Source organism: Bos grunniens, chromosome 1, assembly GCF_055505025.1.
Source record: "Bos grunniens cultivar Pamir isolate PY7600 chromosome 1, Bosgru_T2T1.0, whole genome shotgun sequence".
NCBI classification, from domain to species: domain Eukaryota; kingdom Metazoa; phylum Chordata; class Mammalia; order Artiodactyla; family Bovidae; genus Bos; species Bos grunniens.
In genome coordinates this window covers 99,295,309-99,310,392 of record NC_141165.1, presented here as the reverse complement: position 1 = coordinate 99,310,392, position 15,084 = coordinate 99,295,309, and the positions used below count along the sequence as shown (strand labels likewise).

The following is a 15,084-nucleotide window of genomic DNA, read 5'->3' as shown; positions in this document are numbered from 1 at the left end:
CAACTCTGTGCGACTCCATAGATGGCAGCCCAGCAGGCTCCCCCGTCCCTGGGATTCTCCAGGCAAGAACACTGGAGTGGGTTGCCATTTCCTTCTCCAATGCATGAAAGTGAAAAGTGAAAGCGAAGTCGCTCAGTCGTGTCCAACTCTTAGCGACCCCATGGACTGCAGCCTACCAGGCTCCTTCATCCATGGGATTTTCCAGGCAAGAGTACTGGAGTGGGGTGCCATTGCCTTCTCCGAAATGTTTCATAACACATGAAATATAATTAGTACAATAGTTTATGGGTATAATATCTAAATAAATATACATTTACTGTGGGAATATGTGCTCCACAATTTTTTTTTTAATTTCCAGAAGTATATAATCAAAAAAGTTTCGGGGCCAATGATTTAGAAAAAGTTCCAATCATCAAAGGGGCAACGGCCCTCAAAGACGTCTGTAAATGGATGCAACATGGGATATGTCTCTCTTCTAACAATAAGCCTTAACTCATGCCATTGCTATGAAATAGCAGTATTATAGCTAGAAGGAGGTGTAGCATGTTGGGAGACGATAAACAGACCTGAAAAAGGCAGAATAACGTACTTTTTTGGACAGTGTATCGTGTTCTTTTTTGAGGTTATCGATCATTTTTTTTTCCTCAACTAAAGCCTCTTCAATGTCCAGCCTTTTCTCTCGAAGTTGAAGGGCCAGTTCAAAGAGACCCATATCACAATCTGAAAAGACAGTCAAAATGAAAAAGCAGCTCCATTTGTTAGAGAATATAGTAATAAGTGTGGACTTTGGGGCTTCAGAATTAATGTCCACCTGCTCCAATAAGGTTTCACTACACTTAGGGCTCCAGGTAGAAATTATAATGGTATTAATAATCATGATAGAGACTTTCCTGCCAGTCCAGTGGCTAAGACTCTGAACTCTCAATTCAGGGGACTTGGGTTCAATCCCTGGTCAGGGAACTAGATTCTGCATGCTGGAACGAAGATCAAAGACCCCAGTGCTGCAACTGAGACCCAGCGTAGCTAATATTTAAAAAAAAAGAATAATAATCATGATAGTGGCTGTGATGTTAGTACTGATGTTCTGCCTGCAATGCAGGAGATTCCAGTTCAATTCCTGTGTCGGGAAGATCCCCAGAGAGAGGACAGGCTACCCACTCCAGTATTCTTGGGCTTCCTTTGTGGCTCAGCTGGTAAAGAATCCACCTGCAATGCAGGAGACCTGGGTTCGATCCCTGGGCTGGGAAGATCCCCTGGAGAAGGGAAAGGCTACCGACTCCAGTATTCAGGCCTGGAGAACTCCATGAACTGTATAGTCCATGGGGTTGCAGAGTCAGACATGACTGACTGACTTTCACTCACATAAGAATCTTAAGACTGTAAGAATATTTCAGACTGGTTTCACCAGTGAAAACAGTGAATATAAATTGCCAAGAATCTCTAGGAGACATAAAAATTGCCCTTAAAAAACAGGTTTGAAATATGAAAATTTAATGGTTTGGCAAAAAGGGAGAGTTTTATAAAAATACACATATGTAGTTTTAAATACACACATGTACATACACATATATAAATTTTCTGTTTCTCGGTAAAATGAAACTCTGCATAATTTATGACTGAATCAACTATAGATTGTCTGCAGATTATTTAATTTGGTACTCATAAATAGCAGCCTCAAGAAATAGGAAGTAAATTATCTAGAGAGTCCCCAAAAGTATTAGACTATACTTCATGCTTATTATACCATCCTTTCCTTAAATATTATGAAACAATTGAGAAACCAAAAAAGAGGGCCTTTTTGGTATTATCATCCATAGTCAAACGTCACAAAGAATGCACGGTTTTATCCAACTTACTTGTCGGGCAGATAGAATCATCAAAAACCTCATCTTCAGATCCAGATTCATCCTCATCACTCTCCAAGCTGGATTCTTCTTCACTTGATTCTTCACTTTCCTCCTCTTCATCTAAGGAGAGAGAAAAATACTGTTAATAAGCAGAGAAGTTCCTGTGTTAAGATAAGTCCCAGATTTTAAAAATAAATCATTTTCAATGAATTAGTTACTAGGAAAACAAGGGGTAAATAAGGAAATTACTCAATATTTTTAGAAGAATTTAAAATAGTTAAGGACACAGGGACCGCAAACTCAAGTGCCTGCAGAAGGTTATGCAATTAATTTCGGTGCATTGAGTCAGAGCGGGGTGAGACCGAGCTGCTTGTGCTGTGATCTACCTAATGCACCCTTGGTTATACAGCATAGTGCTCTGAAAACAGAGAGGATTTTCGTAACTTCTCTGAACTAAGTAATACTAGTTATAATCTTTACTTAACCTACTTAGTGTGAATAGTCATGTCTTACTGTGGAAGTATTAATATTAAACGTTTGATTTAGAGATTCTGCACCAAACCCTGTTGGGGTTGTTAGTTGACAAAGGCTCTCCTTTAACCAAACTTGAGTCAGGCTCCTCTGAGTCCTCTGTCTGGTCCTTGGCCCACGCTCTGTCCTTGGCCCATTTAGTCGAGTTTTAGCAAGAGTCCTGTTGAGTTAATTTAGTAAAATTCACTACCCTTAATATCCGGTTAAATTCCTTTTCCCTTAGCCTTAATATCTTATCACTCTGGCCTGCCTTCAACAAAAATCCTGTTATGTCAGTTTAGCAAAGAATTACCCTACCTCTCAGTAATTTTCCATTAACTAACCCCAATCTTACTCCTTGGCTATAAGTCTCCATTTGCCTTGTATTCAGAGTTGAGCTGATCTCTCTCTTACTATAAAATCCCATGATAGTGGTCCCCTGAATAAAGTCTGCCTTATTGTTCATTAACAAGTGTCATGAATGATTATTTCTTTAACACTATCATATCATGTTGAATATGTTTTATAAAATATAAAATTTTTGAACACTAAAATATATCTGTTCCCAAGAATTTTAGATAAGGATTGTATGCCTCTTCCACTCAACTCTACTCCATTTTCTTTCAAAACACTTTGAGTCCATGTATGAACAATTAATGGTTTCTATTTTATGGAACATCAAAAAATATAAAGATAAGTGGACCTCATACTCACTAGAAAACTTCTTAAATTAAGATGTCTCCTAAAATTAGTGATCTGTACCACCTTATGAAATAAATCAATGTTTATAATTAGGCTTTAAAATTCTTACATAGATGTCTGCTTTCAGGAAGATGAAGTAGATCTACTTCCCCTACTCTTCCCACTAAATACAGCTAAAACCCCTGGACATTAAATATAAAACAAACACAAGAAAACTCTGAGAAGTGGAAAGGAGAAGGCAGATCTACTATGCACTTTGAATCCTGAGGAACAACACTGTGGTGATTTCCTTGGATTTTCTTTTTGCCATATATATCTCTGAGGTGAAGAAGACTGAGTCAGTCTAACCTGAAACACCAACAGGTAGGGACACAGGAAGACCCAATCAGAACCTGCTCTCTCCAGCCAAATGACCAAAAAGAGGCAGATTAGCAACACAGAAAACTTGAAGAAACACCGCACAAAAATACCATGGTCCCACTCACACCCACATTGGCAAAGGCCTAATGGAGCCTAGACAAGCCAAAACATTTCACATAAAACAGTACCATGTACATTATTTGCAAGTGCTCACAGAATATACCCTTGCCAAGCTGTAATGAGGCACCCCACCATTCCAACTAGGATGGTGTCAGAAAACGTCAAGTAAAGAGTCAAGATATTTATTCTTTCTGAGGGTAACCAGTCCCCTTACCCACCAACCACCAAGATGTCTGTGGCGATCACAGTCTGGACCTTCATTCTCAGAGGGCAGCAATAAGGTTCTCTTCACCCTCCCTGCAGAGGTGGTGTCAGAAGAGGCCTGGTGGGGAGTCAGGACTTCTACCATTGCCCAAAGGTGCCAAGGCCTTCCCCACCATGTTGTCAGTAGAGACTCTGTGAGGAACTAGCCCTCCCTTCTGCACACAGAAGGAACAAGGAGATCTCCCTTCCTTCCATGACAGTAAAATGTGAGTACCTCCACCTGGCAATAAGGAGGAGGCACCCATTCCTTCCTCTGGCAAAACAGTGTTAGAGAAAGCCAAGTAAACCAGAAGATTTAAGTAGGATACAGAGTCTAATACATAATAGGAAAGTTTCCAGGTTTTAGCTGAAAGTCATACCAAGAACCAGAAAGATCTCTAACTGAATGAAAAAAGACAATCAATACATGTTAACACCAAGATGACAGAAATAGAATTATCTGATGAAGTATTTTAAACATGCAGGATAAAAATGCTTCAGTGAGCAATGATGAACACACTTGAAGCAAAGATATAAAATAGTCTGAGGCTTTTTATTTATTTATATAAGGAAAAAGTAAATGGAAACTTTAGAACTGAAAAATACAATAATGAAAACTAAGGGATGGGGTCAACAGTAGAATAGAAGGGACAGAAAAATGAATCCATGAACTTGAAGATAGAAAAATAGGAATTAGTCAATCTGAACCATAAAAAGAAAACCAACTGAAACAAACAAAACCCAAACCCCAGAGCCTCAGGGGCCAATGGGCTCATAATGAAAAGTCTAACAGTCATGGCATCAGAGTGCCATGAAGGAGTCAGGAAAGAGGAGGTCTTTAAAAGGACTTGAAGAAATAATGGCTGAAAACTTCTCAAATTGGGCAAGTACATAAACCTACAGATTAAAGAACTTGAATGTATTCCAAAGAGGATAATTCCAAAATCGACACTAAATCACATAACAGTCAAACTTCTGAAAACTAAAGAGAAAAAATACTGAAGGCAAAGAAAGAAAAGTGATTCTTCACCTACAGAGGATAAGCAATTTGAATATCAGAGGGTTTCTCACCAGAAACCACAGTGACCAGAAGGAAGTGGCACAGTATTTGTCAAATGTTGAAAGAAATATCAACCTAGAATACTGCATCCAATGAAAACGTCTTTCAGAAAAAGAGGGGAAATCAAGGCATACTTCAGTTCAGTTGCTCAGTCGTGTCCGACTCTTTGCGACCCCGTGAATCACAGCACGCCAGGCCTCCCTGTCCATCACCAACTCCTGGAGTTCACTCAGACTCACGTCCATCGAGTCAGTGATGCCATCCAGCCATCTCATCCTCTGTCGTCCCCTTCTCCTCCTGCCCCCAATCCCTCCCAGCATCAGAGTCTTTTCCAATGAGTCAACTCTTCGCATGAGGTGGCCAAAGTACTGGAGTTTCAGCTTTAGCATCAGTCCTTCCAAAGAAATCCCAGGGCTGATCTCCTTCAGAATGGACTGGTTGGATCTCCTTGCAGTCCAAGGGACTCTCAAGAGTCTTCTCCAACACCACAGTTCAAAAGCGTCAATTCTTCGGCGCTCAGCTTTCTTCACAGTCCAACTCTCACGTCCATACGTGACCACAGGAAAAACCATAGCCTTGACTAGACGGACCTTTGTTGGCAAAGTAATGTCTCTGCTTTTGAATATGCTATCTAGGTTGGTCATAACTTTCCTTCCAAGGAGTAAGCGTCTTTTAATTTCATGGCTGCAGTCACCATCTGCAGTGATTTTGGAGCCCAGAAAAATAAAGTCTGACACTGTTTCCCCATCTATTTCCCATGAAGTGATGGGACCAGATGCTATGATCTTCGTTTTCTGAATGTTGAGTTTTAAGCCAACTTTTTCACTCTCCTCTTTCACCTTCATCAAGAGGCTTTTTAGTTCCTGTTCACTTTCTGCCATAAGGGTGGTGTCATCTGCATATCTGAGGTTATTGATTAGATTATGGGAAAAAATTTTTAATTGCCACCAGTATACCCTCCCTAAAAGAATGGATAAAGGAAACTCTTTAAGCAGAGGGAATTTTTTTCTTTTTTAAAAAAGGAAATTTTGAATAAAAATATGAATAAAGCCTATATGAATAGGCTTTCCTCCAAGTGCTTAAATAATGTTTGATAATTGAAGCAAAAATTATAACATTGTCTGATATGGTTCCAGATGTATGCAGAGGAAATATTTAAGACAATCATATGATAAATGAGGAAGAAACTGGGATATAAAGGTAGGTAAGGACTCTATACTTGACTTAAATTGGCAAAATGATGACACTGGTGGACTGGGATAAACAATGAATATATATATACACACACACACACATATATGTAGAATATACAGAGCAACGACTAAAAATGTTATACAAAGAGATACATTAAAAAGTGCTCAGTTCAGTTCATTTGCTCAGTTGTGTCCAACTCTTTGCGACTCCATGAACTGCAACACGCCAGGCCTCCCTGTCCATCACCAACTCCCGGAGTTTACTCAAACTCATCTCCATTGAGTCGGTGATGCCATCCAACCATCTCATCCTCTGTTGTCCCCTTCTCCTCCTGCCCCCCAATCCCTCCCAGCATGAGGGTCTTTTCAAAAGAATCAGTTCTTCGCATCAAGTGGCCAAAGTATTGGAGTTTCAGCTTCAACATCAGTCCTTCCAATGAATATTCAGGATTTCCTTTAGGATTTCCTTTAGGATGGACTGGTTGGATCTCCTTGCAGTCCAAGGGACTCTCAAGAGTCTTCTCTAACACCACAGTTCAAAAGCATCAATTTTTCAGCACTCAGCTTTATTTATAGTCCAATTCTCACATCCATACATGACTACTGTAAAAAGTGCAAGAGAAAATAAAATGGAATCCTAAAGAATGTTCAACTAACCCACAGGAAGGTAGGAAAAAGAAAAAAGACAAAACAGATATAAAATGGCAGACTTAATAGATCAAATATAAGTGGTTCAATACACCAATTAAAAGACAGAGTGGATGAAAAACATTATTCAGCCATATGCTACCAGAAATTCACTTCTAATGCAACTATATAATCAAGCTGAAATTAAAAGGAGGGAAAAGATATATCATACAATTATTAAGCAAATAAAAGCAAAGCAGAAATGACTATAATAATATAGGATAAAATGGACTTCAGAGCAAGGAAAATTACCCAAGACAGAGAAAGACATTAAATAATGATAAATATGCCAATTTATCAAGAAAACATAGAAATCTTAACAGTGTATGCATAAAACAAGAGAAATATGGGAAGTAAAAACTGATAAAAATGAGAGGAGAAATAGATAAATCCATGAGTGCATTTGGAGACCTCCACACCTTAACTCAACATTTGATGCAACAACCATACAGAAAATCAACAAGGATATAGAAGACTTGAGCAATACCATCAATCAACAGGATCTAACTGACAGTAATAGAACATGTCACACAAAACAGACAACATATAATACATTCTTCGCAAGTGCTCACAGAACATACACCAAGATAGATATGTCAGACCATAAAACAAATCTCAGTAACTAAAAAAGAATTGAAATCACACAGAATGTGTTCTCTGACCACAACTGAATCAAACTAGAAATCAATAACAGAAAGATAAGAGGAAAATCTCAAAGCACTTGGACCTAAACAACACACTTCTATATAATCCACGGAATCCAGAAGTCACAATGTAAATTTTAAAACTACACTGTCCTGAATGTAAATGAAAATTAACTTCAAGTTTTGTAGAATACAACTAGAGCAGTGCTGAGAGAGAAATTTATAGTGCTAAATTAGGAAAGAGAATAAATTCTCAAGTCAGTGATTTAAGCTCACACCTGAAAACCTAAAAAACAGGAGTACAAAATAAACCCAAAGCAAGCTGAAGGAAGGTAATAGTAAAGATAACAACAGAAAGCAATAAAATTGACAGCAGAAAACAGAGAAAATCACTTATGCAAAGAGCTGACTTGTTCTCAAAAAAATCAGTTGAATTGACAAACCTCTAATAAAACTACAAAAAAAAAAAAAAAATAGGAATTTAAGAAACAAGGTACCAATATCGAGAATGCAACAGACAGTATTACTAAAGACCCTGCAGACATTAAAAGGATAGCAAGGAAATACAATGAGCATCTCTAACATAAATTTGGCAACTTAAATGAAACAGACCAATTCCACAAAAAATACAAATTACCACAACCCACCCAATATAAAGGAGATAATGTGAATAGTTCTGTAACTATTAAGAACACTGAAATTCTAATTGTAAAACTACCTTGAAGAAATATATTGGCCCAAATAGTTTCATTGGAGAACTCTACCATACATTTAAATAATTACCATAAATTCTATACAGTATCTTCCAGAAAAATCAGAAAGGGGAGTTGCTTAGTTGCTAAGTCACACCCAACCCTTTGTGACCTGATGGACTATAGCCTGCCAGGCTCCTCTGCCCATGGAATTATCCAGTTAAGAATACTGGAGTGGGTTGCCATTTCCTTCACCAAAAAAGGGGAGAAGACTTCCCAAGTCATATTTTGAAGCTAGTATTCTCCTGATACTCAAAACTAAATATAGTATAAAGACAGTACAGTGATCCTCATGAATATAGACATAAAAATTTTTTCATTTCTATTTTATTGAAGGATAATTGCTTTATAGAATTTTGTTGTTTTCTACCAAACCTCCACATGAATCAGCCATAGGTATACATATATCCCCTCCCTTTTGAACCTCCCTCCTATCTCCCTCCCCATCCCACCCCTCTAGATTGATACAGAGCCCCTGTTTGAGTTTCCTGAGCCATACAGCAAATTCCCGTTGGTTATCTATTTTACATATGGTAATGTAAGTTTCCATGTTACTCTCTCCATACATCTCATCGTCTCCTCCCCTCTCTCTATGTCCATAAGTCTACTCTCTGTCTGTTTCTCCATTGTTGCTCTGTAAATAAATTCTTCAATACCATTTTTCTAGATTCCATATATGTGCATTAGAATACATATCTTTCTGACTCACTTCACTCTGTATAATAGGTTCAGGATTCATCCACCTCATCAGAATGGACTCAAATGTGTTCTTTTTTATGGCTGAGTAATAGTCCATTGTGTAAATGTACCATGACTTCTTTATCCATTCATCTGTCGATGGACACCTAGGTTGCTTCCACATTCTAGCTATTGTAAATAGTGCTGCAATGAGCATTGGGATACATGCACATTTTTCAATTTTGGTTTCCTCAGATCATATGCCTAGGAGTGGGGTTGCTGGGTCATATGATGGTTTTATTCCTAGTTTTTAAGGAATCTCCATACTGTCTTCCATAGTGGCTGTATCAATTTACATTCCCAACAGTGCAAGAGTGGTCCCTTTTCTCTACAACCTCTCCAGCATTTCCATTTGTAGACTTTTTGATGATGGCCATTCTGACTGATGTGAGGTGATATTTCATTGTAGTTTTGATTTGCATTTCTCTAATAATGAGCAATGTTGAGCATCTTTTCATGTGTTTGTTAGTGATCTGTATGTCTTCTTTGGAGAAATGTCTGTTTAGGTCTTTTCCCCACTCTGATTGGGTTGTTTGCTTTTCTGGCATTGAATTGTATGAGCTGCTTGTATTTTTGGAAATTAATCCTTTGTCAATTGTTTCATTTGCTATCACTTTCTCCCATTCTGAGGGTTGTCTTTCCACCTTGATTATAGTTTCCTTTGCTGTGCAAAAGCCTTTAAGTTTAATCAGGTCCCACTTGCTTACTTTTGTTTTTATTCCCATTACTCTAGGAGGTGGGTCATAGAGAATCTTGCTTTGATTTATGTCATCGTGTGTTCGGCCTATGCTTTCCTCTAAGAGTTTTATAGTTTCTGGTCTTACATTTAGGTCTTTAATGCATTTTGAGTTTATCTTTGTATATGGTGTTAGGAAGTGTTCTAATTTCATTGTTTTACATGTAGCTGTCCAGTTTTCCTAGCACTATTGAAGAGGCTGTCTTTGCCCCATTGTATATTCTTGCCTCCTTTGTCAAAAATAAGGTATGCATGGGGTTATTTCCGGACTTTCTATCTTGTTCCATTGGTCTATATTTCTGTTTTTCTGCCAGTACCATACTATCTTGATGACTGTAGCTTTGTAGTATAATCTGAAGTCAGGAAGGTTGATTCCTCCAGCTCCATTCTTCTTTCTCAAGACTGCTTTGGCTATTCAGGGTCTTTTGTTTTTCTGCATGAATTGTGAAATTTTTTGTTCCAGTTCTGTGAAAAATGCCATTGCTGATTTGATAGGGATCACACTGAATTTGTAGATTGCATTTGGTAGTATAGTCATGTTCAAAATATTGATTCTTTCTACCCAGGAACATGGAATATCTCTCCATCTGTTTATGTCATCTTTGATTTCTTTCATTAGTGTCATAATTTTCTGTGTACAGTTCTTTTGTCTCCTTAGGTAAGTTTATTCCTAGATATTTAATTATTTTTGTTGCAATGGTGAATGGGATTGATTCCTTAAACTCTCTTTCAGATTTTTCATTGTTAGTATATAGAAATGCAAGTGATTTCTGTGTATTGATTTTGTATCCTGTAACTTTGCTAAATTCACTTATTAGCTATAGTAATTTTCTGATACTATCTTTAGGGTTGTCTATGTATAGTATCATGTCATCTACAACCAGTGTGAGCTTTACTTCTTTTCCTATCTGGGTTTCTTTTATTTCTTTTTCTTCTCTGACTGCTGTAGCTAGAATTTCCAGAACTATGTTGAATAATAGTGGTGAGAGTGGACACCCTTGTCTTGTTCCTGACCTTAGGGGGAACACTTTCAGTTTTTCACCACTGAGAATAATGTTTGCTGTAGGCTTATCATATATGGCCTTTACCATGTTGAGGTAGATTCCTTCTATGACCATTTTTTGAAGAGTTTTAATCACAAATGGGTGCTGAATTTTGTCAAAGGTTTTCTCTGCATCTGTTGAGATTATCATATGGTTTCTATCTTTCAATTTGTTAATATGGGGTATCATATTGATTTTCATATATTGAAGAATCCTTGCATTCCTGGAATAAACCCAACTTGATCATGGTGTATGAGCTTCTTGATGTGCTACTGAATTCTGTTTGCTAAAATTTTGTTGAGGATTTTTTCATCTATGTTCATCAGTGATATTGGCCTGTAGTTTTCTCTTTTTGTGTTGTCTTTGTCTGGTTTTGGTATCAGGGTGAAAGCGGCCTCGTAGAATGAGTTTGGAAATATTCCTTCCTCTGCAATTTTTTGAAAGAGTTTTAGAAGGATAGGCATTAGCTCTTCTCTAAATGTTTGACAGAATTTCCCTGTGAAGTAATCTGGTCCTGGGCTTTTGTTTGGGGGGAGATTTTTGATCACAGCTTCAATTTCAGTGCTTGCAATTGGGTTGTTCATAATTTCTATTTCTTCCTGGTTCAGTCTTGGAAGACTGAACTTTTCTAAGAATTTGTCCATTTCTTCGATTTTATTGCCATATAGTTGTTCATAATTGTTTCTCATAATCCTTTGTATTCTGCATTGTTTGTTGTAACCTCTCCTTTTTCATTTCTAATTTTGTTGATTTGATTCTTCTCTCTTTTTTTCTTGATGAACCTGACTAAAGGCTTGTCAATTTTGTTGATCTTCTCAAAGAACCAGCTTTTAGTTTTATTAATCTTTACTATTGTTTCTTTCATTTGCTTTTCATTTATTTCTGTTCAGATCTTTATGATTTCTTTCCTTCTACTAATTTTCGGTTTGTTGTTGTTCTTCTTCTTCTATTTCCAGTTGTTTTAGGTGTAAAGTTAGGATGTCTATTTGATTTTTTTTCTTGTTTCTTGAGGTCGGATTGTATTGCTATAAACTTCCGTCTTAGAACTGCTTTTGCTGCATCCCATAGGTTTTGAGCTGTCATGTTATCATTGTCATTTGTTTCCAGAACTTTTTTCATTTCCCTTTTGATTTCTTCAGTAACGTGTTGGTTATTTAGAAATGTGTTGTTTAACATCCATGTGTTTGTGTTTCTTACAGTTTTTTTCTTGTAATTTATGTCTTACAAATCATAGCATTGTGGTCAGAGAAGATGCTTGATGTGACTTCAATTTTCTTAAATTTTACTGAGGTTTTATTTCTTACCCAAGATGTGATCTGTCCTGGAGAATGTTCCATGTGCACTTGAGAAGAAGGGGTATTCTTCTGCATTTGGATGGAATGTCCTGAAGATATCAATGAGATCCATCGTAGCTAATGCATCATTTAAAACTTGTGTTTCCTTATTAATTTTCTATCTTGATGATCTGTCCATTGGTGTGAGTGAGGTGTTAAAGTCTCCTACTATTATTGTGTAACTGTGAATTTCTCCTTTTATGTCTGTTAGTGTTTGTCTTAACTATTGAGGTGCACCTATGTTGGGTGCATAGATATTTACAACTGTTATGTCTTCCTCTTGAACTGATCCTTGATCATTATGGAGTGTCCTTTCTTATCTCTTGGAATCTTCTTTAAGGACTATTTTGTCAATATAAGGATTGCTACTCCAGCTTTCTTTTGCTTCCCATTTGCATGGAATATATTTTTCCATCCTCTCACTTTCAGTCTCTATGTGTCTTGAGGTCTGAAGTGGGTTTCTTGTAGACAGCATTTATATGGGTCTTATTTTTGTATCCATTCAGCCAGTCTGTGTCTTTTGGCTGGAGCATTTAATCCATTTACATTTTAAGTAATTATTGATATATATGTTCCTATTGCTATTTTCTTAAATGTTTGGAGTTGATTTTGTAGATCTATTTTCTTCTCTTGTATTTCTTGACTATAGAAATCCCTTTAACATTTGTTGTAAAGCTGGTTTGGTGATACTGAATTCTCTTAACTTTTGCTTGTCTGAAAAGCTTTTTATTTCTCTATCAATTTTGAATGAGATCCTTGTCAAGTACAGTAAACTTGGTTGCAGTTTTTTCCCTTTCAGTACTTTAAATATATCTTGCCATTCCCTTCCGGCCTGCAGTTTCTGCTTAAAGATCAGCAGTTAAGTGTATGGGGTTTCCCTTATATGTTACTTGTTGCTTCTCCCTTGCTGCTTTTAATATTCTTTGTGCTTAGTCTTTGTTAGTTTGATTAGTATGTGTCTTGGTGTGTTTCTCCTTGGGTTTATCCTGTATGGGACTCTTTGTGCCTCTTGGACTTGATTGACTATTTCCTTTTCCATGTTGGGGAAATTTTCAATTATAATCTTTTCAAAAATTTCATACCCTTTCTTTTTTTCTTCTTCTTCTGGGACCCCTATACTTCAAATGTTGGTGCATTTGATATTGTCCCAGAGGTCTTGAAACTATCCTCAGTTCATTCTTTTTACTTTATTCTGCTCTTCAGAAGTTATTTCCACCATTTTATCTTCCAGCTCACTGATTCATTCTTTTGCTTCAGATATTCTGCTATTGATTCCTTCTAGAGTATTTTTAATTTCAGTCATTGTGTCCTTTGTCTCTGTACGTTTATTCTTTAATTCTTCTAGATTTTTGTTAATTGATTCTTGCATTTTCTCCATTTTGTTTTCAAGGTTTTTGATCATCTTTACTATCATTATTCTGAATTCTTTTTCAGGTAGTTTGCCTATTTCCTCTTCATTTATTTGGACTTCAGTGTTTCTATCTTGTTCCTTCATTTGTATAATATTTCTATGCCTTTTTGTTATTTTTTTTTAACTTATTGTGTTTGAGGTCTCCTTTTGCCAGGTTTAAAGGTTGAATTCTTTCTTCTTTTTGGTTTCTGCCCTCCTAAGGTTGGTCCAGTGGTTTGTTTGAGCTTCGTACAGGGTGAGATTTGTGCTGATTTTTTGTTTGGTTGTTTGTTTTTCCTCTGATAGGCAAGGCTGAGTGAGGTGGTAATCCTGTCTGCTGATGATTTGGTTTGTATTTTTATTTTGTTTGTTGTTTAGATGAGGTGTCCTACACAGGGTGCTACTGATGATTGGGTGATGGCCGGTCTTGTATTCAAGTGGTTTCCTTTGTGAGTTCTCACTATTTGATACTCCTTAGGGTTAGTTCTCTGGTGGTCTGGTTGTTTGGAGTCAGTGCTCCCACTCCAAAGACTCAGGGCTTGATCTCTGGTCAGGAACAAAGTTTCCACAAGTGGTTTGTTGTGGCATTAAGTGAGAGTAAAACAAATATACAAAAATGAGAAACCAAAGATGAACCCCAGACAAATGGCAGTTACAAAATCAGGCAATAATAATTAAAATAATGGAATATACACATATACATATACACCCATGAGCAAAGTGAAAACAGTCCAACAAAAATAAAGTGCAATAGATTGGTCGGGTGAACAAAGTAAATCAAAATTTATATTTACCAGTTAAGAACAAAACTAACTAAAGCACAAACTGGAAAACAAAACTAAAGCAAGGTGCCAAGTAGGGAATAAAGTATTGAAAACAAAACTAACAAATATGTTGAGAGGAAAGGAAAGAAAGAAAAGAAAGAAAGAATAGATATGCAAAGTTAAACAGAGGTAGACAAAGAAGATTTATATACATTAAAGATTAAACTTCAAGGGGAAAAGAACCATAGGAAAGGCAAACAAAGGAATAAATGTAGAAAAAAATATAATAGGTTTTTAAAAAATTTTTAAATTATAAAAGAGAAAAGAAAGAACATGGAAGAAGGAAGAAAAAAGGGGAAAAAAAGGAAAACTCCACAGAACTGCAAAAGCTCAATGTAAAGGCAGAGGTTTATAGCAACAATAAAAGTGTGACTGAATATACACACATACATATACACCCATAAGCAAAATCAGAACAGTTCAACAAAAATAAAGTACAATAGACTGACCTGGCAAACAAAGGAAACCAAAAATTATATCTACCAGGACAAAACTAACTAAAGCAAAAACTGGAAAACAAAACTAAAGCAAGGTGCTAAGTGGGGAATAAAGCAATGAAAATAAAACTGACAAAATGTTGAGAGGAAAGGAAAGAAAGAAAAGAAAGAAAGAATAGATATGCAAAGTTAAATAGAGGTACACGAAGAAGATTTATATACATTAAAGATTAACTGCAAGGGGAAAAGAACAGTAGGAAAGGCAAACAAAGGAATAAATGTAGAAAAAAATATAATAGGCTTAAAAAAATTAAAATTAAAAAAGAGAGAAAAAAGGAAAACTCCACATAACTGCAAAAGCCCAATGTAGAGGCAGAGGTTTATAACAGCACTAACAAATGTGACTGAGGAAAAAAACAAGCTCAAAAGCTTAATTAGATTTCATAGTGCCAATAAAATCAACA

General features: G+C 36.6%; 1 protein-coding gene across 4 annotated transcripts in view; it reads right to left on the bottom strand.

Moving 5' to 3' along the window:
• Nucleotides 1-15,084, bottom strand: part of CFAP44 (cilia and flagella associated protein 44) — a 117,348-nt gene that overhangs the window by 16,658 nt on the left and 85,606 nt on the right. For all 4 annotated transcript variants that reach the window (XR_015165448.1, XM_086405992.1, XM_086406003.1 and 1 more), the window contains exons 29-30: nucleotides 1,857-1,967; nucleotides 590-720 (exon numbers count right to left, since the gene is read on the bottom strand). Coding sequence is in view for 3 of the 4 variants with exons in the window: in XM_086405992.1 (XP_086262118.1) it covers nucleotides 590-720; nucleotides 1,857-1,967 (242 nt within the window). In the remaining variant the exon portion in view is untranslated. The remainder of the gene's footprint in view (nucleotides 1-589; nucleotides 721-1,856; nucleotides 1,968-15,084) is intronic.